Source organism: Indicator indicator, chromosome 25 (genome assembly GCF_027791375.1).
Source record: "Indicator indicator isolate 239-I01 chromosome 25, UM_Iind_1.1, whole genome shotgun sequence".
NCBI lineage: Eukaryota > Metazoa > Chordata > Aves > Piciformes > Indicatoridae > Indicator > Indicator indicator.
Window position 1 is genome coordinate 155,366 of NC_072034.1, and position 23,426 is coordinate 178,791.

General features: G+C 39.7%; 1 protein-coding gene across 1 annotated transcript in view; it reads left to right on the forward strand.

The window, feature by feature from the left end:
• LRBA (LPS responsive beige-like anchor protein) overlaps positions 1 to 23,426 on the forward strand; it is a 352,375-nt gene that overhangs the window by 117,815 nt on the left and 211,134 nt on the right. The window contains exons 34-35 of the mRNA XM_054392204.1: positions 2,597 to 2,661; positions 10,204 to 10,312. Coding sequence (XP_054248179.1) covers positions 2,597 to 2,661; positions 10,204 to 10,312 — 174 coding nt within the window. The remainder of the gene's footprint in view (positions 1 to 2,596; positions 2,662 to 10,203; positions 10,313 to 23,426) is intronic.

Sequence of the window (23,426 nt, forward strand, 5' to 3'; positions counted from 1 at the left end):
ATAATGCAATATGCATACTGGGCGTAATTGTTTGAGAGAGAACATATACTGTGGGGAAATATTGAATGGATCATGAAAGATGATGACCATTAGTCTTTACTTTTGACTATTAAAATTAGCTTTAGGGTGTGTTCAGCTGTGATTTATGAAATTGTTTAGACTAACAGTGCCTTTGATGTCTGATGTACAGAAAAATCCTGCAAAGCATTGTGACAAATGCACTTTGTTTTCACTTTTGGCAACCTCCATCTTCTTCGCTAATTAAACTTTCAAGTACTGAAGTGCGCTCTCTTTAAAGAGCAGAGCAACAGATGGACAGTATCATAAATGGAAAAATAATATTATGCTTTACTTGAATTTTCACACAGCTAAGCTAACTGAGAACAGTTTCAGTTCTCATCTGTGAAGCTAAGTATTTAGAACTTGCTGTTGCGTTTTAGAAACCTCTTATGAGGATTAGTTGCATATGTGATTGTTTAGAATATTAGCAACTAAAAGGCTTTTCCTAAAAAAAATAACCAGGATTGAATTTTATTTCAGCTATTTCTGACAGTTTACTTGAAGCTCTGTAATAGTGGCCATAAGAAGAATAGAGGAAAACTTGGGGGAACAATGGGGGAGGAGTAATACTAGCAAGAGATATATCTATATATCTGTCTATCTATCTATGTATTTACACAATAAGGACTAATGATGCTATTTGGTGCAGTTTCCAAAAACCCTAAAAAATCCAAAAATTCCCGTATGTGATAATATGTAAGTGTAATTTGGCTAATGCTTAGAATGTTTCTTGCTTATTAATGCATATCAAGTAGTTATATAAAACATAATTAAATGCATTTATAATTCATGATGTGTAATACATCACAAATTCCAATTATTCTACTCTAAATTCTGACTGCTTGAAAATTGCAACTCATTTTTGCAACTGAAAAAAATGATGATAGAGTCTGTTGGGCCTGGAACATGTCAAGTCTTGAATGATCAGAGTTATAATCTCTCCCCTGCATTGGAAATCTGGAAATATTTGTTGGTTTTCTATTTGTATTTCAGTTGGAAAGAAACAACATTGTTCTAGTGGCTATTCTGTATGTCCGATCAAAGCTGCATGGTATTGACTGAGAAGTAATTTTGCAACATGGAGCAGCACAACACATACTCTGACACGGGGGATTAAGAACTTTTACATCCAGAAATCTGAGATTTGTTTCAGAGATATTTGCAGTTTTGCACTTTTTGGCCTGTTTGGCAGCTGATAAGAGAATTTTGAAAAGAACCACAGTGGTAGAACTACTGATGTGAATAATCACTAAGATTAATATTAAAAAAAAAAAGACCAAAAAATCAAGGAAGATGATGTGGAAAAGCACGTAAAACCGAAGTGTCTGTCTGCTACAGAATCAGGCTTTTGTGTTAGTTTGCAAGAACTGTGGACTAAGAGTAGCTTTGGCCTGTTCTAGCCATGTGTCTCTATGTTTTCCCCAAAATACAAGGTTCACACATTTACTATCCTAATTTTTAGCTCTGTCAACTTGTTCCTGTGGAGTCTAGGACCATAGAATCATTTAGGTTGGAACACACCTACAAGATCATCAAGTCCAACCACTGTTTATTTTTAATACTTCTACTGTTAATACTTTTAACTCTTCCTTCTGTTATTGTTAACCAATTATTTTTTTTCTCTTCAGCTTTCAAAGAGGAGGAGCAAATGCTAGTGATAGGTCATCTGGTTTGGTTATTTTCCACTCTCTCTCTAGGCAACACCCACCTACCCACCCGTGTTTAACAGGCATGGGATTTTGATGTAATTTGGGGTTCAGCTGGATGTAAGCAATGCACAAGGTGTGAAAAAATGCAGTGTTAAAATCTTTGGAAATAGTAATGGATCATTAGCAGAATTTTTTTTTAGTGGAGATGGCCTTGTGATGCTGAGGTGGAGCCTTATTATCAGTGTACATGTTAACTAGGCTTTAATGTAAGAGAAGTTTGTGTCTAAGGCATGAGATTTACATTGATGTGAAAGTTTATTTCCAGTATTATCAAGGTTCAGTAAGGCAAAAGGCATAACTGAACCAGAGTCAGTGCCCAATTATTAGCATAGCAAAAGAAAATGATGCACTTGTTTGTGGGATGTTTTTGTGCTTCCTTCTCTCCTCCACAGAATATGTCTTTGAGTATATGGTGCTGTCAACTTAGGCTTGCATTTCCAAGGCCAGGCGTTGGGCCTGCTCTGAATCTTTGCATGGGCAATATTTTCTTCCTGATTAGCACACAATTAATGCTAGACCAGGTTTCTCAAGGCCTCATCTGACTTGGCCTTGAACTCCTCCAGGAATGAAATGATGTTTGCTGATGGTGATGTAAGTTGCAAAAATTGAGGGGTGGGTGGAAAAAAAAAGTGAATGACTTCACAACTGAAAAGTTTTTTTGTTTGTTTGTTTGGGTTTTTTCCTAACATCATTTTCATACAACTTGTTTTGTGGTTTTGTTTTATGTTGTTTTGGTGGGGGGGTTTTTGTGTTGTTGATTTTTTTGTTTGTTTGGGTTTTGTGGGGGTTTTGTTTATTTGTTTTGTTGGTTGTTTTTATTTCCCCAGGAGTGGCAGAACTCTATACAAAAGAATGCTGGCCTTGCCTTCATTGAGCTTGTCAACGAAGGAAGGTAAGTCACAATATTTAATAGCACTTCTGCCTTAGGCTGAAGTAAGTTGTGTGGCTTGAAACTTTTTAAAAGGCTGTTTATTGTCATAGAATCATTTTGGTTGAAAAAGAGCTTTAAGATAACCAAGTCCAACCATTCTCTAACTCTACGATGTCTGGTGCCAAACCATGTCCCTCAGCGCCACATCTCTACCTCTTTGAAACACCCTCAGGCATGAGGATTCACCCACCTCCCTGGGCAGCCTGTGCCAGTATTCTTCTGCTTTTTGTCTCATTTCCTTCTCATTCACAAGCGGGATTTCACATTCTTTAATACTTTGGTTCTGTTTGGGCAATTGAATACAGGATTTTGCACAATCTGACTGCTCTTTGGTTTCGTTAAATATGTCACTTATTGATGTGTCATGGATTTCCTTGTCCTTGTGCTCTGGTTAACATTGAAACTGTAATTTGTATTCAACTAATCTCTCGAGGAAGGGAATTGATATCTGGAAGACGTTATGGCTAGGAATTGTAAGATAAGCCTCTGTCTCAGAAATTAGATTCCAGTTTACTCATTTATTTCCTATCTACCTCATAGAATAGAAAGGAAGAGAGTCCCTTTCAGGGGGTAAAGAAATACTCTGTTAATATTACCACTTAGTTTAATGTTCTATCTGTGACTATATATGTATATTACTGAAACTGAGAGAAAATGACAGAGCTGGTGATGAGGCCATGCTCTTTGGTTTGTAATGACTCTTCAGAGCTATCAGTATTTTATTCATTAGGAATCGATTGTTAAGGTAGACTAAGAGAAATATTTACTTTTTCTAAAGGATTTTTTTTTTAAGATGTCTTAATGAGTTAGGTAAGAGGTATTATCAGAAATGCCATTTCTCCAAACCTAAATCCTGTCAATGAGTAACTCCAGCTAGCAATAGCCCCAATAGAAAATAAATGTTAGAGGATCAGGACAGCTACTGAATTAAAACCAAAATAGTTTATCACATAAATGAAAATGCTAGATAATTATCTTTTTATTGTCATAAGAATAGGGATAATGGCTGTTTGAGATTTTCTTCCTTTAAAATATGTGCATGATCTCAGGATACATAAAAATAACAATCAATTTAATGGTTGTATTTCAATTTGAGGTGAGGGAAAAAGCATTCTGAGGTAGAAACCCCCATTTTGCTACTAGTCTTGGTCCTGAGGGCCAAGGTAAAGTAACAAGGGTGTTCAGTTACCGTGTGAAGATTTAGCCTCTAGTTGTTTCCTATTATGTGAGGCTGACCTGTCTTGACCTTTCTTATAAAGTGCCTGCTATAAATTTGGTCTTTGATTAATGTTTTATTGGCATAGATAACATAGAGATTCTGCACACATGTAAACCACAGCGTAAGGTTCATCTCTGTAAGGTGATTGCCATGAACAAATCTGAGGCTGAGCTGTAAGTAGCAGCTGCCTAGAAGATACTCAGCTTGTCCAGGTCAAGCTCTGGGAGAGCATTCTATCAGTAAACCATTTGGAAGTGACTATTTTCTTTTAAAAACCTGCAGGGCCCATCACAGATGGATGGAATCACTCCCCCACCTCCATAAAAAACATCAATAGCTTCTAGTCTGGCCTTAGCAGAGTGGTTGTCTCAGGGACAAATGATCCCTTGAAGACTGCAAAGTGTGGTTTTGGTTAGCAGAAAATATCTAAGTGGATGCTACTTCATTTTGATTCTGACTCGAAGCAGAGTTGTTTTAGTAAAAAGTGGCGACGTAACTTGCGTTATGGGGAAGAGGGGAGAGGATTAATTTCTTAGAAATGGCTTCTTTTATCTCTCTCCATTTTCCTCCCTTGCTGTTGGTAAGAGCCTTTAAAGTTATTACTGAATTGGTCATTGTGGTGCTTTGTGGCTTTTCAGCATTCTCTAAAATGAAACTATTATCCCTCATAGGACATAAACTATATTTTAGAACTACTCTTTTCCTCTCTTCATGCAGGTGGCATTATTTTTGTTGCACGTAAACTATCACTTACACTAAATCTGTTCAGGCCTTACATTTTAATGTATTTGTCATTGATTTATGCATTTTATGCATAGCATTATAATCCTAAAACCTCCAAAACCTGAGATCTTTTAATGGAAACCCAAAACTGAAAGTAGCTGAATGATGCTGATTAGACTTTAATTGCACAATTGTATAATAAAACTTAATATTTTAACTTTTTTTTGTCAAGTACTCCAGAAAAGAAGAGAAGGTAGTTGTACAAAATGATTCCAGCAAGGGTGGATGAATGTCTGTGGGGTGTTAAAGTAAATAAAATAAAATTAAAGACTGTAAGAAATGCCTAGAATTTGTGGAATCATACAATTGTCTGCCACCTTGGTGGAGAAGGTCTTGATGATCCTGTAACTTTTATAAACCAGGGGTTTATTCCCAGTGTTTAATGCTAGTTGTTTTTTGACTAATGATAGCAGAGCATGTTTCACTTTGAAGCGTGTTCTGCTGTTCTTGTTTATCAGGCAAATAAGACAACTGAAAAATCTTTCTGGAAGAGAAAGAGTTCTAGAAGAAAACTAAATCTCTTATACTTGCTTTCAAATCCATTTTTTGCTTTTATGTGAAAGGTATGAATGTACCTCTCTCTCTCACAGCAGTTGAAAGTTTTATGTTTAGGCTTGCTGTGTTTTGACTAGGATTCCCTGAGCAGAAGTATGTGCAGAAAGTTTGCCTTTGGGACTCATAAGACCTGCAGTGTGTGTGTTGCATTCAGAATGTGATGGTCTCGGTTTCCTCGCGTTCACAAGTAACTGATGTGTTGCACGAAGAGGTGCTCCTGGCCTTTCCAGATGTATCAGATCCACTGCGTGTGTGTAGAGGGTCAATTTGTTTGTGCCTAGTGAAATTCACAGTTTTGAACTGAAAAAAAAAAAAAAATCCCTAAACATGAGACTAGTTTATACATGAAAATGCAGGGCTGTAAACCTAACTGAAGTCTCTTGAAGGCCAGGTTACCAGCAGAGTGAAAAACCCGACTGTGTAGAAAAGCAGGAAAGTACAGAATGTAAGTGAAAAGCGAAAGGAGTACTGGAAAATACTTCTGTGCATGAAGAGAAACATCAGAATCAGTACCTTGCTACATTGAACATTAATCTGCTTTTAATAAAAAGGAATAAGAGTTGTTTGCCATTATTGTCATGTCTGGGAACACTGTTAATGCTCTTTGAAACCTTGTTCAAAAGGTGCCTGTACCCACTGCTGCTCTGTGCACTGAGCCATCTGTGCAGCAGAAGTGTGCACTGCCAAATGTTTTCCTTAGCCTGCTGAACTTCTGTCAGTCTAGATTTCAGTCTCTGTGCTTGCCTTTCACCTTTGGGTCCTCCTTTAGGGAGAGTATGTTTTGGAGCCTCAGTCTAAGAGCTTATTGAGCAGGGAGTTTGTTCACCAGAAGCATCCTTTACATGTAGTTCACTGTCATGGCCGGTTGTCTTTGGAAGATGTTTCAAGTCTGATTCCATTTCTTTTCACCTGAAACTAATTATGTTCCCTCCTTATGCAGGATATGGTCAAGCTATTACTTCTGAACTGGGGAAAAAAAAAAAGAAAGAAAAAATAATGCTTTAGGTACTTCCTCGTATGTACAAATGTTTCTCTTGTTAGACTTAATTTCATTTACTCAATTAGTTAGCAAACAAGTCCCTTCTCTGTGGAGGTTAAAGCTGTCTCCTGTCACTTTTATTCATTAGCACACTTTAGTATGAAACATCTCTTATGCTAGACCTTGTTTTCTGTATCAGTCTGTGCACTAACAAATGTTCCTGAGCTGGAGACTAAGCATGACAGTTATTATCCCCTTTGGGGGGTGGTAATGGGTTTGGCATGGCAGGGGTTGAGGGATCAGTCTCCTAAGAATGCTGCAGTAATTATTCTTTCCAATTTTCAATTAAAGAGATTCTTGAAGATGCTTGATTTTAATTTTCTGAAGCATAGTTTTCATGGTCATCCAAAGACTTAAGTGTTGTGTTCTATACACATATTTTTGTGCATCCGTACACGAATATTCAGACAGCAGATGCTTAAAATAAACTCACAGATTTTGTTTGCTAGATAACCTGGTTAAACTATCAGAATACATGTATAATTTCCTCTTCTTTGCTTTGGCCCTTTCAAATCCTTAACCAAACCAAACAACTCCAAATATGAGAATTCACAAATATATGCAGGAGAAGCAGAACTAATGAAGTTTGTTCTTCTGTAGCTTTTTCTCATTGCTAGATTCTCTGTTGTCTAATGAAATTGAAACAGAATTCTCCTGCCATGTCAGAGGATTCTCCTCCTGTGTGGGATAGTCTCTTTACAGCTTTCAGTGCACTTAAGATCACCTTTTTTCTTTTTTGTGTGTGTGTTTTTAAGGATGCTTTCAAGGGGCTTCGTCCTCTGTTGTATATCAAACTCTTATAAAATTAACGTTTTTGTGAAACTGTAGCCTTATAATAAAACAATTTGTTGGAATTCTCCCATAAATTCAAATGAGGAGGAGGAAGGCAGGCCACATACAAATCAAATATCCTTAGCATGTAGAAATTCCACCAATTTAAAAAAAACTATAAAAAAGGAAAAAGCTGTAATCATCTGCATTTCCAAAGCTTTAGAGAAATTTCCTTTTAGAAAGAACTGGACTAAGAGAATGTCAACATATGTCATCTGCTGTTCTTTTTCTTAAATGCAGTGCATTGCTTTTTGACTGCTCATATTTTTTAATATGGAAATAGTTGGCAAGCAGACTCGTTGGAGAATTTTTGTGCACTTTCCCAACAGAAAATAGGGGACAGCTGTAGGCTGCCCCATTCAATTGTCTTTCACTTGCTGCAGGGCGGTCACTCACAAGGAATGAATGTCAGAGAACGTGTTGCCATAGGAGCAACTTCTGTGTGGGAAAATAGTTTGAAAAATACAGCTGTTAATGGATGGGAACTGACAGGCTTACATTTTGTGCATCATTGACAAAAAAAAGAGCTAAATGTAGTCACATCCAAAGGAGAATTGCTGACTGGCAGCCTGCTCATCTCCTGTGGCCTCCTAGCCCTGAGGTTCTGATAACATACAACCTGCACCTTAGTCCTGCTTTGTAAGAGGATAAAAAAGAGGGGTTCTCCACATTTACTTCCTTTTTGTTTTGAGCAAACCATTCTGATTAAGTTGTAGGTTTTGTAAAATGGCTTTTTGGTGGTGTGTCTTTTGAGGTTTTATGTTATTGTTTTGGTTTCATAGCAGAAGCAGTTTTGCTAATGTGTGAATTTGAACTATGGAAGATCATAGAATAGAATCATAGAATGGCTTGAGTTAGAAGGGACCTTAAAAATCATACAGTTCCAGTCCCACTGCAGGGACACCTCCTACTTGACCAGGTTGCTCAAAACTTCGTCATCAGGCTAATCAAGACCATTAGGCTGGACTTTAATGTTTTAAATGTGCTGAGAAGTAGAAGGTGTAGGCATGGATTTGTGTCAGAGGTAGGTAAGTGACTTTAGGTGGGGTTCTTGACAGTACATGAGTGTTTTGGTGTGTGCACTAAGGTATAGTGTGTCATGCACAACCATCTTTGAAACAGTTTGTTTCACTGTGCATGTATTTAAACTGCATAATTTTTGTGTAACGGCAAACTTAGATCTTTGTTGCTGCTTAATGAGTAGGCAGAAGCTTTTTGGGGTGAGCTATGTCTTGATTAAAAATTAAGCTTTTGTTCTTGGAGGTGGCAGTAACTCTGGAGAGCAGGTACATGACAAAGCTGGGTTTTGCTTGTGAGAAAATGTCATTCATTTGCTGGGTCTATGAAAAAAGCAAAATCATAAACCACTTTTAAGTGCCTGGGAAGCTGATGATGTTTTTTTAAGCAGGTAGTTTTTCAGTAACAAGTGCTTGTAAAAATAAATTAACACAAGAGTAATGAGAAGGTGTTTATGCTGCACTCTGGGTGTATGTGTGGATTGTACTATTGCTGTCTGGTGAAGGATCTGACCGAGATCTGATCTGATCAAGACCAGTCCCAAGGAGAAGGACTTGGGGGTGTCACTTGATGAAAAACTCAAACTGACAATGGTTGTTTACAGCCTAGAAACTAACCATGTCCTGGGCTGCATCAAAAGCAGTGTAAGCAGTAGGGCTAAGGAGGTGATTCTGCCCCACTGCTCTGCTCTTGTGAGACCCACCCGGAGCAGTGTGTTCAGTTTTGGGGCTCCCAGCACAAGGACTTTGAACTGTTGGAGCAGGTCCAGAGGAGGCCACAATCAGAGGGCTGGAGATCTTCCCCTGTGGGGACATACTGAGAGAGTTGGGGCTGTTCACCCTGGAGGAGAGAAGGCTCGAGGGAGCCACCTTCCAGTACCTGAAGGGGGCCTGCAAGAAGGCTGCAGAGGAACTGTTTCCAAAGGCCTGCAGGGATAGGATGAGGGGAAATGGTTTGACATTAGAGAAGAGCAGTTGGAGACTGGATGTTAGGAACAAGTTCTTTACCATGAGGGTGGTTGAGCAGATTGAACAGATTGCCCAGGGATGTGGTTGAGGCCCTCATTCCTGGAGATATTCAGGGTGAGGCTTGATAGGGCTCTGGGTGACCTGATCTAGCTAAGATGTCCCTGCTCACTCCAGGGGCGATGGGACTGGAAGACCTTTAGAGATCCCTTCCAACCTGGGTGATTCTATGATTTGATGTTCTGCTACTGGTTTCTATGTCAGCAACTGAAAACCTTAAAAACAAAAAACAAGCAAACAAAACCACAAACAAACCAACAAAAGGCAAAGCTTTACTAACAGATATTTTGAAAAACTAACCAGTAGAGCACGTGGTGGATTTTTCTGGTGTATCCTTGGGTGTTCCTGTGGAAATGTGCACCTTCTACCCCAGTGGAGCTCCTGTATAGCTAGCTTTATGAATCCCAGTGTAACTAATTAAACAGGAAATGTCTTGCGTAACAATATGGGAACTTGCAGAATAATTGGGTTGTAATTCAGTCTGTCAGCTCTGCTGCCATTCATAAACTCAGAGGTTTATGAAGGCCTCAGGAATCTCAGATTGAATTACAGCTTTATTCTGTACAGAACCTGGAACAATGTATATCTTAGCATTTCATTAGTGAAACTGAAGATGTTTTATAATCCTGAAAAATATTACTTAAATGTATACTAACCATAAAATTCTGGGTTTACATTTGGAGGGGAAAAAAAAGAGAGTGCAGTGCAACTGACAATATTTTATTTAGACTTTACATCAGTTACATTAGTGCTTTCACTTTGGTTATATGAATAAACTCCTCATTCACTTTTCCACTGTGCTGTATGTGAAGGATTTTTTTACATATCTATACTTCAGGTGAAACAAATGACTTGAGTGTTTGCATTTTGGTCAATATTTAGTTTAGTTTACTGGTTTAATACAATTTTACTAGTTTCTTAAAATTGCCTTTCAAACTTATTTCTAACATTTTCTTAACACAGTGAAGGTAGTTGTGGAACAGAGATTTGACTTCATTTTCCTAAGGAAGTTCTTAAATGTTCTCTGTCCTCAGGTTGCTGAGTCAAACCATGAAGGACCACTTGGTAAGAGTGGCTAACGAAGCAGAATTTATCTTGAGCAGACAGAGAGCGGAGGACATTAACCGCCATGCAGAATTTGAGGTAAGAAAGGAAATATTTGGCTAAACCAAGCCAAAACAAGTCCATTGTGTTTGAGGATTCCAGTGTCTGACAGAGGCTTTTCAGGTACAAGAGACTTCATCCTGAGAAGTGTTTTGCATTTGTAGGGTGTCTTGATAAACCAGATGGAAAAACCAGGCTGTTCAGAACAACTCAGAACTTGTCACAAGCTGCAAACCATAGGGAAGGAATTTTATCATACCAATGCTGCTCTTTTCTATGAAGCAACTATCACTGCTTAGTGTCCCAGTCAAGATAAACCTCTGAACAAAGCCACCTTACTGAAGATAAATCATAACAGCCTAAGTGCAAAATGAGAAATCACTTGGTGTTCTCCTTTCTGTGTCATTTGCTGTTTCACTCAGTCCATCTCTAAACACACATTCCTTATGTTTTACATGCCTCAGTGTGGTTTTGTTACGTTTTTTGTGTTTTTACCACCCTTAAGGGATTCTAAAGTGACATAATACATTCTGTTTTTATAGACTTGTAATAAAGGTACCAGCCTCTTTGTTTTTTAATCACTTCAGTCATACCTCCAATTTTAGGTCTTGGTTACATCACGTATCTCCTTTCACTGTACATTCATTTTTGGGTTGTTTAAATACAAATTAAGCTAAATTCACTAATACTGTTCTTAAAGAGGACTTAGTCTTTCTTCTGACATGTGATACTACTTGTGGTTTTGTTTTTAAAATGCAGCATTAAAAGATTGAAGGCACATTTGTGCTTAACGTATTTCTGAGCTGTTCCCCTCTTAAATCTTTACTTGAAAAAATGCTCCCTAAAGATGAAAGCATATTTGTCTTAGTGCTTATGTTCTAAAGGTCATCTGTGTTGGCCCCAGGATTCAAGCTGTGCGTTGTTTAATAACATATCTGCACTTCATCTAGAGCTGCTGCCCCCTCCTGCAAACAGAGATATGTTGTAAGATAGCTTCAGTACCACTGCAGTGCTGAAATAGCAGCCACGCTTCGTTTATTACATCAAGGGCTTGGCGACAGTCCTGTGGTGAAGAGAAGCGCTTCTGGTTAGTTCCTTGCCTGATAATCATCCAAGTGCAACATGCTTGGCATCTTTTGCTCTGGATTTATACAGAAGGTCCATGCATGCCATTGCATTATTGAGCAGCCCACTTCTTTTCTTCAGGTGCAAACCACTGGCAAAGGTGTGGATGTGTGTGGAGAATCTGGGTGAAGTGAAGGGTTCTGATGTGTAAATGCAGTTGCTAAGTGACAGCTTCACTCTTAGACTCATTTCAGTCTCAAGACCCCTTTTATGATGTCTGGAAGACATTTACACTGAGCATCAACTTAGAATTTTAATACAGCTCTGAGTTTTCCTGTGACAAGTTGGTTGATACTTTTTGAAGTTAATACTGTGTTGGAATCTGTGCTCTCAGTATGGTGGCTTTAAAAGTTTAAACTCATTGTGTTAAACAGAAAATAGTGTACTACGTTATATTAAATTTAGTTTTGTTACTGTGTTTGAAAGACTTAGATCTACAGGTGTGTGAATTGAAGCTATCCAACTGATGGATTCTACCAAATGCTTAAATAACACACCTGGAGTCTCCTGAAGTTGGTGTTGCTGATGTCCATAGCAGACTTCAGTCAATGTGACGTTTCTTTTGTGGGAGAGGGCACTGTTAGTCACATCCATTTGAAGCTGCAGGCTTCACATCAGCATTCAGAAATTCCTGTGTATCGTGTTCCAGCTGTGGTATGGTTTGGTTTGCAGTAGTCCTTCCAAGTGTGCTTGACTTGTTCTAGCACAATGGTACTTTTGAGGCATGACATTCCTTACAGCCTTGTACAGTGGTACTTGGTTCTATAGAAGACTCTATTCTTCGGTCGTGCTCAGAAATGGGTCCATCACTTGGCTAGTCTGGAGCTGTTCCATCACTTAACGGGAACTGATTTGTGCTGTGCTGGGCTCTGGCGTGCTGTGTGTTGTATTCCCACGGTATGAATGGGTAAGGATGTGTTTAAGTCCTAACACTCATGCTATGACACACTTACAGGCACGTGACATGGAGGACTTGAAAGCAAAAGAAAAAAGGACTTTCAAAGCAGTTGATACGTCCCTGGAGCTGGCTCATTTCTCCAATTAGAGGACCAGTAAGGAAGCAGAATAGCAGATGATGAACCCTAAACTAAATATTGTTATGGCTAGTATGATCAGTGTAGTTTGGCCTCCTGCATACACCTGTTTCCTTGATTTGCTGCTTTGTTTTCCACCTGTTCTTGAGAAATGAGTTGGAATGAAGAGGACGTTCTTCCAGTCATAAGAGATCATCTGCTTGGTCAGTCCATTGAATGCAAAAATCCCACTTGCCATGGCTTACATCCAGAAAGAGCAATTGTACAAGGAAGCAGATAGGCTACACTTTCATAACTTCTGTCTTAAAATATGGAGATCTGTAGCTCAGAGACTTCCCTAACCAAAGATCATGTCTTTAAGAAATACTGGTGTGGTTTTCCAGTTCCTTATAAAATGTGATATAAATATTTGCACCAATAATCACAGAATCAGGGAATGTGAGCGTTGCTAACATAACAACAAATTTTGCCCAATGTCCATGAGATTTATATAGAATCACAGAATCCTTTTGGTTGGAAAAGACCTTTCGGATTATCGAGTCCAACCAATATCTGACTACCAAGCCTGGGGCTAAACCACATCCCTCACACCACATCTCTGTCTCTTTGAGATACCTCCAGGGATGGGGATTCAACCAGCTCTGCAGGAAGCCTATTCTGGTGTTCATACAGAGTCATAGATCATTAATATTGGGAAAGATCTCTAAGATCATCAAGTTGACTGAACGCCACCATGCCAACTACACAGTGTCCCAGACTGCCATGTCTACACATTTTTTGAACACCATCAGGGATGGTGACTCCCATCACCTCCCTAGGCAGCCTGTTTCAATGTCTGACCACTTACTCTTTTAGTAAATAAATTTTTCTTAATTTTCCCTAATATCTAATCTAAACCTCCTGTGGTGCCACTTCCTCTGATCCTAAATGTGCACAGGTCGCAGGTATTTTTCCAAACCTTACCCTGAGTGTTTGGTAGGCTGAAAATGGTGAAGTGGAGCCTCTTGATGCCTGAATTCCAACAACTGGTTTCATGCTACTACTGGACTGCATTCTAGAAATGACCTTGAGAAGTGTGTCTTAGACTCTGTGTGCAGACTGCTGTGGAGTTGAGCCTATGAGAGTAATTGGATTTGGTGTGAGAAGAGGGAGGGAATTTTGTACTCTAATTGACTTTATTTTATAATTTGTGTGCAGAGGGCCCATTACCTTGGATATGCCTCCTGGCTTCTGTAAGTGTCTTCATGGATTTGCGTGCAAATATACAGATTTATGAAATTCCAAACATGTAAACCTGCAAGCGTGCTAGGCCTGGACTTTTTCAAGCTTCATAGTGTTTCATCTTTCTAGGGAAGGTTTAGTTTGCTACCAGACTACGGAATTTGGACACGAATTGTGATGCTGTATCTCAATGGTTCCATGCAGTGTGAAGTACTGTAAAAATGCATTCGTAAGGTTGCCCATGATGAGTGTGGATAGAGGAGCAGTGAACAACCCAACACAATGATTGACAGAACTTTCTAGAACAGGTGGACAGGGATTCTTCATTCTGAGTCTGTGAGGAAAACAGACACTTGGGTAATGTTTTGTTTTAGTAAAATAGAACTGCTGCAATTTACACACTAACCTGCCTCCTGGAGTGCCTTTTGTTATAGATTGTGTGGTGCTGTTCCCTTGAGATTTTGGTCTTATTTTACAAAACTCTCATCACCAACAGAAATACAATGTGCTGGGATTCTTGTTCTTGGCCATTTCTGTTGATTAATTGAGGGTTTCACATGACTTTCCCATTGCATTTGTAATAAATCATGCTAGGCAGCTAAGTTCTCTGCATGATTTCTCATCCATAATTAAATCTAGCCTTTCCAGCTGCTGTAAAATTTGTTGCCCTTTTCTGCTCAGTTACATTTTTTCATGCAGAAGACTTGGACTTCCTCACAGTTACCCAGTGAAACAAGCATTCTCTTTACAAAAGCAATGATGGCTCTAGCTGGTTGTTTATTCTATTGTTTGCCTTTTTCCCTTTAAACACAGCTACCCATTTGGCTTTTAGAAATTTCAGGCTCAACTCCCTCTTGCTTCCCTGCTGTCCTCCAAAATCCCTCTGACATATTTCATCCTTCTGACACTGAGGCACTTTGACAAGGACACTGTACCTAATGCCTCTGCCATGTCCATGGCTGAGTTCTTCTGGGTCACCTGAGTGACTGTCTGGTCCTGGAAGCTGGCCACTTGTTAGTTTCCTTTCCTAACTACTCTGCTAACACTTCTGTGGTGGCCTTGTGTTCCAAGAGCTCTTTTTATCCTTTGATCTTCTATTAGCTCTACAGAGGTACCTTAATTGCCTTTTATTCAAGTGTTCCTCAAATTCCCTTGCTCTGCTTCTTGGTGTTTTTAAAACTAGCAAGCCACAGTTGACATATTTTTCTGTTTTCCTCCTCTGAATAGGCTTCTCAAAGAATGCCCTTTTCTCATAGCCTTCCATCTCTGCAGATTAACCATTCCAGTGTTTTTTTTTTTTGTCTTTTCAAAAGCCCTTTGATGGATGCCATACATTTTCTTTGAATCCCTAATACTGCATCCTTTTATACAGTTTTTATGTTGTCTATCAAAACGTTTTCTGTGTTTTGCTGCATCTTTTTATGCTCATAACGTGAAAAATAAGCTAGCTACATTCCTGAAATTTGAAGTGTCTTCTGATCCTTGCTTGCCAGAAGTGATGACTACGTGCTTCATACCCCTTCAGGGACTGTTCTCCCATTTGTCCAGTAAAACTTTGAATCCACAGAGGCTTTTGCTAAGAGTAACACTGAGTTAACTGCAAATTTATTGGCATCTGGGTTTCATTCCTATGTTGTAAACTGCCTTTTCCCTGGTAGCCCATCAGGTTGGAGGGGAGGCATGAATCACAGTCAGTATTTCTTAAAACACCTTCCGTTCATTTTACTGTTGTAATTAACAGAATACAGCTGTTGTTGTTAGTAGCTGCTAACACACTACCATTGCTCATACACTTATAACTAGAGCTTACAGTTGGGAGACCAACTCCAGCTGTGTACTCAAGTGTAATGAAGGGTTTATTCCAGTAGCTTCAGAAAGTGCTTTCAGAAGGCCCTTTGCCTCATGGGGGTGCATATGCAATCCTGCACTCCTTATTTGTGTAGAGTAGCTGTCGCTTTCTTGGATGATCAGGGGGCTGGAGCACCTCTGCTACGAAGACAGGCTGAGAGAGTTGGAGTTGTTCACCTGGAAAAAAGGAGGTTCCAGGAAGACCTTAGAGCAGCCTTCCAGGATTTGAAGGAGGCTACAGGAGAGCTTGAGTGGGCCCTCTCCAAAGTCATGGAGTGACAGGACAAGGGGTAATGGCTTCAAATTGGAAGAAGCTGGATTGAGATTAGACATGAGGAAACAGTTCTTCCCCATGAGGCTAGTGAGGCACTGGAACAGGCTGCAGAAAAACTGTGGAGACTCCAATCCTGGAAGTGTTCCAAGCCAGATGGGATGGTGACTTGAGCACCCTGGTCCTGTAGGACTTGTTCCTGCCCATGGCAGCAGGGTTGCAGGTAGATGATGTTTGGGGTCCCTTCCAACCCAAACCATTCTATGATTCTGTGTTATCTGACTCACACAAACTGCTGCTGTTATTAGCGCATGCTTTTTTCATTCCTAAAATGTGACTTTTAAATCGAAGTGTTTTGCTTACATGAGTGGGGAATTTGTATTTACTGATGGTTTAAGAGAGCTGATGAAATAAAAAGTTATAGTTCTGTTATTGTTATTTGTACAGGTAACATTTCTGCTGAAGGTGAAAATGTGAATGTCAAAGCTGCTCTGAGAAAAAGGGTAACTACAGCATGGGAGAGTAGGTTTAGGTTTTGTATACCTAAAGGAAACTGAAACACAGGTTTTTTTGTATCTCCTAAAACAGACTGTTGAATTAAATAGTTTATAATGGCATTAACTTCCAGATAAAATATTTCCAACCAGTCTTTATAATTCCAGAATTAGTGGAAACATTTGTCTTCAGATTCTTCCACCAAGGCACAGGAAAGTGAATTATTGAAAAGATAAAAATAAATTTGTTTGCTCTCTGTCAGAGTTCATATCCACAGCCAACCTTGATAGAAGACCAGAATGATTTAGACAAGTTTGCTTTGGAGATTCATAACATATGCTAGCTGGACAGAATTGAGTTATCTCTGCTCTGGAGAGTAAGTTATTGTAGCAGGAGCTGACAGAGATGAAGATAACTGAGGGAAATTCAATTACCTTTTAGTGTTTTCCTTCTAATAGGATTCTTAATGTGAAAGAGATCCTTAGATGATGCACCGATGTTGCTATGTGAGATCTGCTTTGATACCTGCATCCAGAATAAAGTGAACTCTTCTTTTCAGACCTTCATTATGGATGAAATATGCATCTGATTGCTAAATGGGTGTCAGATTTCGATCCACTCAGAAAGTGGCTTATGAAGATCAACTTTGGACCAAAGTGAGAAGTAAAAATGACACATTAAGATACTGAGATATTTAGCAAAGGTCATCAGTAGAGCCTGAGTGCATTTACAGCTAAGATTTTCAATGTTACCTATATTTCTTAGTCACATGGAGTAGTTTTCTTTCATTTATTGGAGTATGATTGAGGAGGAAGTTGTACAAAATCTTAGGTCTGGTGTAACAGTTTATCCTGCCTCGGTGTTTCTTATTCCAATGAAAGCTTCAGCCTTTGATTCTGAATACAAGATACAGTGATTATGCTGAAATAAATACCTCCATGGCTGAAGAAAGAATCTAATTTGAAAATAAGGATATTACAGATAAATTGCTAAAAATATCTTAATTCTGTAGCAGGTGGGGTTTGAAGTCTGTCTGCATCTCAGGGAGGGAAATGGTGGGAAACTGTAAAGCCACACCCAGGCAAGGGTGACATTCCCACTCTTTTATAAGGCTAGCCTCTGATTTCTGAGGAGACTTAGGCAACTTTTCAGGAAGCTGTAACTAATGAGAACGCTTAACAGAAACTGAAAGGTCCTTTCACATTGCCACTTCTGTCTCACTGTTTTGCTCTCTAGCTTTTCATCTTAACTTTCCTGTACTAACTTTTAAATGGGCATCACTGTAACAGGTTTTTTTGGAATCCTTTTCTTCCCACCTCATCTGATTCTCCTGTAGAAAACAGGAGTCCACCTGCTGGTTTTTGTCTTTCACCAAAATTGGAGAAAACGGAACCAATCCCCTTGAGATATTCTCAGGTCATGAAAAGAAAGATCTGTCAGGCAGTTAAGTTGCTCTTCAGATGATCACTGTCAGAGAAGCTGCCAAGTGACTTAGAGACCTCTGGATTGCACTATTAATCTGAAGTGCTACTGGAAATTTTAGCCTCTTTTCACCAGCAGGACAGACTCATCCTCAGCTGTGCTGGCCCTCTGCCCTGGGAGGGCCTTATTGCCACCTACAGACATACCTAAGTTATGCTACCATTAGTCCGGAATGTGTTCAGTATTTCCAGAAGAACAAAAATCATGTGTTCTGAAATATTTTTGCATATTTTTTCCTATGCTGCCTGTTGGAAATCCCAAAGAGCTCATTTTTAAGCAGTTGTTGATAGCCTTGAAACCAGCATCACTGTCTTGACATTTAACGAACACTGCTTTTCAAGGCAATTTCATCTGGACAGCAGCAGAGAAGAGAGGAGCATTTCTCAGGTTGTTTTTGAATGGCAGTTGTTTGAATCTACTCAGAAATTTGAAATATTAGAAGTATGCAGAGGTAGGTTATTGGCTAGAGTGTCACTGAAGCTGTTAAAGTGTGAGAAAGGATGTCACATGCCTCTTTGGTATGTCCAGTAACTGCCACTTACTTGTGTTGTATATGATGTTTTCTATTATTTCAGTAGTTTCTTTCCTTTCTGGGCATGCCTGGTGGAAGCTGGTGATTTTGATGAGTCAGTCTCTATGAATAATGGAAATGAATGAATTCATTCACATCAAATCTCAGATCCTTCTTTAAAAATCCAAAGAATTTAGTTCCTTTTTTATCTTGGGTGGCTATTGTGCTCTGAACATAATATGGTCCCAGTATTTAGTTTATTATGTGACACTGAATTAGTCACTTTGTCAAATCCAGTTAAGCAGCCTTTGTGCAGTTGTGCTGTGTAGTCGCTTTTGTGCCATTACACCAGCACCCAGGAGTTCAGCTGTTTGGAACAAATACTGATGACTTTTATGGTGAGGTAGTACACAAACAGCCTCATACCATTTGTAAAACACAGCCAGACAGAAAAACCTTCTGTGCTGGACTGAGACAAAGCTGAAAATAAAACTTAACAAGAACATCAGAGTTTTGAAACAGGATGCTGCACAAGTTCTGGTGAAATGAGGAAATCACAAAAGAGAACATCTTAGATGTTCTCTTATGCAAATGAATGTTTATGGAGTATTCTCACCCTCTCTTAAATTCTGACAAATAAAGTTGATGCCAGTAGAAACTGGTGGTACACAGTACTTAATTTTTCTGAAATGAAAGGAGTTCCATGGAATAGACAAGGGGTGGTGGGGACAAGTTAATCCTGGGGAGATACCCACTGGACTGCAGAAGGAAATGTTTCCCCATGAGAACAGTCAGAAATTGGAATCATCTCCCAAGGAATGCAGTGGGGTCCCCTGCATTGCCAGTTTTAAGACTCAGCTTGACAGGGTGCTGGGCCAACTCATTTCAGCTGGACTGTTACCTAGAACTGTCGGACCAGATGATCCTTGGAGTCTCTTTCCACCTGGTGTTCTGGAATTCTGTGTGATCCTGTGAAGTTGCTATACTGACTCTTGCATCATTGCAGGTTTGGGTTTTTTTTCATGGCTTTAAACTGGAAAAGGGGAGATTCAGAGTGCAGATAGATTAGGAAGAAATTCTTGACAGCGAGGGTGGGGAGACACTGGACCAGGTTGCCCGGGGAGGTTGTGGATGTCTACTCCCTGGAGGTGTTCAAGATCAGGTTATGTGACACCTTGAGCAACTTGGGCTGGTGGGAGGTTTCCCTGCCCATGGCAGGCAGGTTGGAACTGGATGATCTTGACAGTCCCTTTCAATCCAAAACATTCTACAGATCAAAGTTACAGAAAGGCAAACTCCAAATACATATTTTACAAAGCATTATAAGTGACATCTGAAGGAGCCCCAGTCAGGTCTGAAACAGGCTTGGTTCCCAAAGTACTGAAGCATATTAGATGTGTGCTTGACCTTGGCATGCAACCAGCTGTGGCAAGAGAGGAAACTATTATGTCTTTTCTCAAATGAATGTGGTTTCTCTGTTCTTTGTTCATGAGCTGGTATATTTTGATACATTCTGTAGTTCATGGATTGAAATCAGAGCTGTGTTTGCAAAGCAAGACACTAAACAGGGAAAGCTGAAAACTGCTTGAGGGGAACTATATAGAAAGTAGGAATAGAAACAGAGACCCCAGGCTACAGAAATATCTCCAGGGGTTAATCTTTCTGTCTTTTGCAAATCTGGAACTTAACATAATCTTGGAAACTGTCTGTGTATTTTGGCTGGAAATTAATTTGCTTTGCATGCATTTTTTGCAGATTTTTAAGGATATAGTGAGTGTGATGTAGCAGGAATATCAAACAGTAAATAACAAAGTCAGCAGAGGTGTGTTGATTATTTTTGTACTGTATGCTGCACATAATGTGAGTGCGAGTTTCTACCATAAAATGAGTCCTATATAGGAGTGCACATTCCTGCAAGGTATGTGGTGAGAGAATTAACATGAATCGTGTGTTAAATAAGAATAGAATAATACTTAAGTATTTATAGTTATCTTTCATACCTATGGGAATGAAATAATTTTAACTCACCCATGCCTTTGCTGAAGCCATGTTTCTGGGTTCCATTTTTCTCATCTTTTGAGGTGTTACTTTCCCCACTGTCAGAAGTGTACCCTTTGCCTCTCTTATGCAAAACAATTCAGAATTAATCTAACACAGAACTTGCAATCATTTGCTGTTTATGTAGTACCTTTAAAGGCCTCTTAATTAGGAAGCTGCATTGTTCAAAACTACTCAATGGTGTTACCTGCTATTAGGGACTTCACTGAAGGTTTATCTGTGCCATTGAACTGCATATGACTTCCAATCTGTCCGTGTGTCACTCCTGTGCCAAGTCTTGCTGCTGTGAGCGGTAAAAGGGCTGTGCTGGCAGTAGGGTGTCTGCAGTTCTGAATTCCAGGGAAGAAATCACTTGGCTGCTGGGGCCAAAACTGCTGGACTGCACTCTGCCTACCTTACAGAGGTCCTTCCTGTGCCTCAGGACAAGGGGACAGTTGGAGAGATGCTGGTAAGTTAGTGAATGAGGACTCTTAAGGACTTTATCTTGTTGGGATTATTGGAAATGTGCCATCTGGCCCCTGGTCACAGGAGGATTTTCACAAGGTCTTTGTCATGGCTTGAGTTGATTCTGCTGCTGGTATTCAGTACCATGCTGATGTCATGCTGGCTTCAAAATGAAAGTGCTGGCTGGATTGTAACACGAGAGGCTTCCTCTTCCGGTTGCTGCTTTTGGTTTCCAGTTTTAGGGTGTTGGTCCCTTTCCCTGGGATGGCTGCTGGTCAGGGAATGGGGGAGGTTGCTGGCTTCTGCTTTTTGCAGCACTTTTCTGCAAACAGACTAAGGAAATTGTGCATCTTATCATCTCATGAAATTCCTTACCTTAGCCCAGGGGTTTTTTGGTTGCTTTTCCTCCCCTCTGTGTGTGGGGAGGGGGCATGTGAGAGAGGGCTGTGTTAACCCAGGACAATCTTGAAGGATGGATCAAAAGCCACAGCAAGGCTTATTTGGCAAATGTTTCCTGTCCTGGCAGCACCACATGGCAGTGGATAGTAACTATTTTCACTGCTTCGACTTGGTGTTCATCCTGTACAGAGCCAGGGAAATGTGCTGATGCTTTGTCTGGAGTAAGGTACTGATGGCAAGGACAAGAAGCAACATCTGGGTGAGTAATACAAGAACGACTCTGCAGATAAGACAACAGAAAGAAAACCTAGGGAGCATTGAGAGGAGAACTGGGACAGTGTTTAGTTCCAGTCTACCAAGATATAGTGGGGACAGGTCACCACTACACTTTTGTGGACTGGAACTAAATACTGTCTTTCTTTTTGGTCAGTAACAAGTTGCTCACACATCTTTTACAGACAAAGTAACAAATACTGCTTTGCTGTGACTGAGGTGCTAGAAGGCTTTGTATCTGGCCCACTTGTGAGTTAGGTATATGTTTTCACACATTTAAATGGTATTTTTCCAACTTCTTAAAACTTTAATTGTTTAGAAATTCCAGTCTGAGAAGACTGCAACAGAAATGAAAAATCAGAGCAGTGCAGCCTTAATCTGGCCCTCACTAAGCATTGTGTAGTGGGTCTTTAGATAATGTTAAGCATATGTCTCATCTGCTTGACAGAGTGGATGTTCCTTATTTAAAGGAGTCTGTCAGTTCCAGACGGTGTTCATGAATCTGATTAATTTGCTTCATTGGATGGAAGTTATTTAGTGAATGCAGTACTCTGTGTGTGTGCACGTGTGTATATATATGTGTGTGTGTGTATATATATGTATGTATGTATACTGTGGTGGAGTTGAAACAGTTGAATGTCACAAGCTTGGTGCATTGTGGTTGGTAAATGGCTTCAATGATTGTCACTGGGTCACTCTTTGCTTAGTGTCTGCTCTAAGAGCACAGCCACAGTATGGCACAACCACAAATGCTGTTTCTGGAGCATGTGGGAATTGCACTTTGATTATTTCCAGCTTGGAAAATGTGGACCCAAAGGATCTCAAATTTGATGCCCAAGTATAATGTTTTTAGGATCTTAGCCTGTTTTAAAACAAGAATAATATGAGGGGACTGCAGATATAAATTGGATTTGCAAAATAGGGAGGGAAAGTAGCTGTCCTACTGCTTCCCTTGAATGCAAAGCATTTGGGCAAATGTACAATAAGAACTGGCTTGTTGGGGTCAAAAAGAACATTTGCCTTTTGTTTGTGGCAATGGTTAGCAGTGATGCTTAGAGAGTTAGAGCCTTACAATAGTGTAGGGCAGTGAGCAAGAGGTCTTGTTCGTGTAGAGGTCTGTCTTCGTGATCCAGGGGTGCTACTGTAATACAAAAATAACATCTATTAGATAAGCATCAACGAAAAAGGTTAAAGAACCCTTATGGTACTAATGGGTACCAGAGAATAAACCTGATGTTACTTGTCTCTGCTCTTTACTTTTCATTTATCCTGTCAGTTGTTTTTATATCCAGTAGAACTCTTGTTAGTTTGTCCCATTTACCTACTCTGCTAAATTAGGTTCATTTGAAAGAAGTGATCTCAGTAAGTGTGCTGATGGCCAGTGTTTAGTTGGGCTTGCTAAAGCTTAATACTTGTAGACTTAAAAGTAAAAAATAAAACTGTTGAGTCAGCACAGATTAAAACCAGATGTCTCTTCAGATCATAGAATAGAATCATAGAATCAAGAAGGCTGGAAGAGACCTAAAAGATCATCGAGTCCAACCTGTCACCCTAAACCTCATGACTATCTAAACCATGGCACCAAGTGCCACGTCCAAACCCCTCTTGAACACCTCCAGGGATGGTGACTCCTTGTGTTTCTTTCTAATTGCTAACCCAAACTGACTGTGGTAGGTTTTTTTTCTAGTCATGACCATAGTTTTACCAGTCTATATTTGGTGTGATCCAAGTCAACTGTGGGGTTTTTCCTACCACCCCTTCTGCTGATTTTAAATGCTAGGTTTGTCCCCCAGGAATGTCTGGCTGCAAAAAACATCTCCCCCCCTCCACAGTCATATTACAAACAGTTGATTTAGATACAGATTTATGTTGTTGTGGGTTTTTGGTTTTTTTATATCTTCAATTCCGGTGAAAGGCTGGAAAAGTGGATAAATGAGATCTGGAAAACTAAAGGTTTGCAGAGCTGAGAAGCCATCACATTGTGTTCAGTCC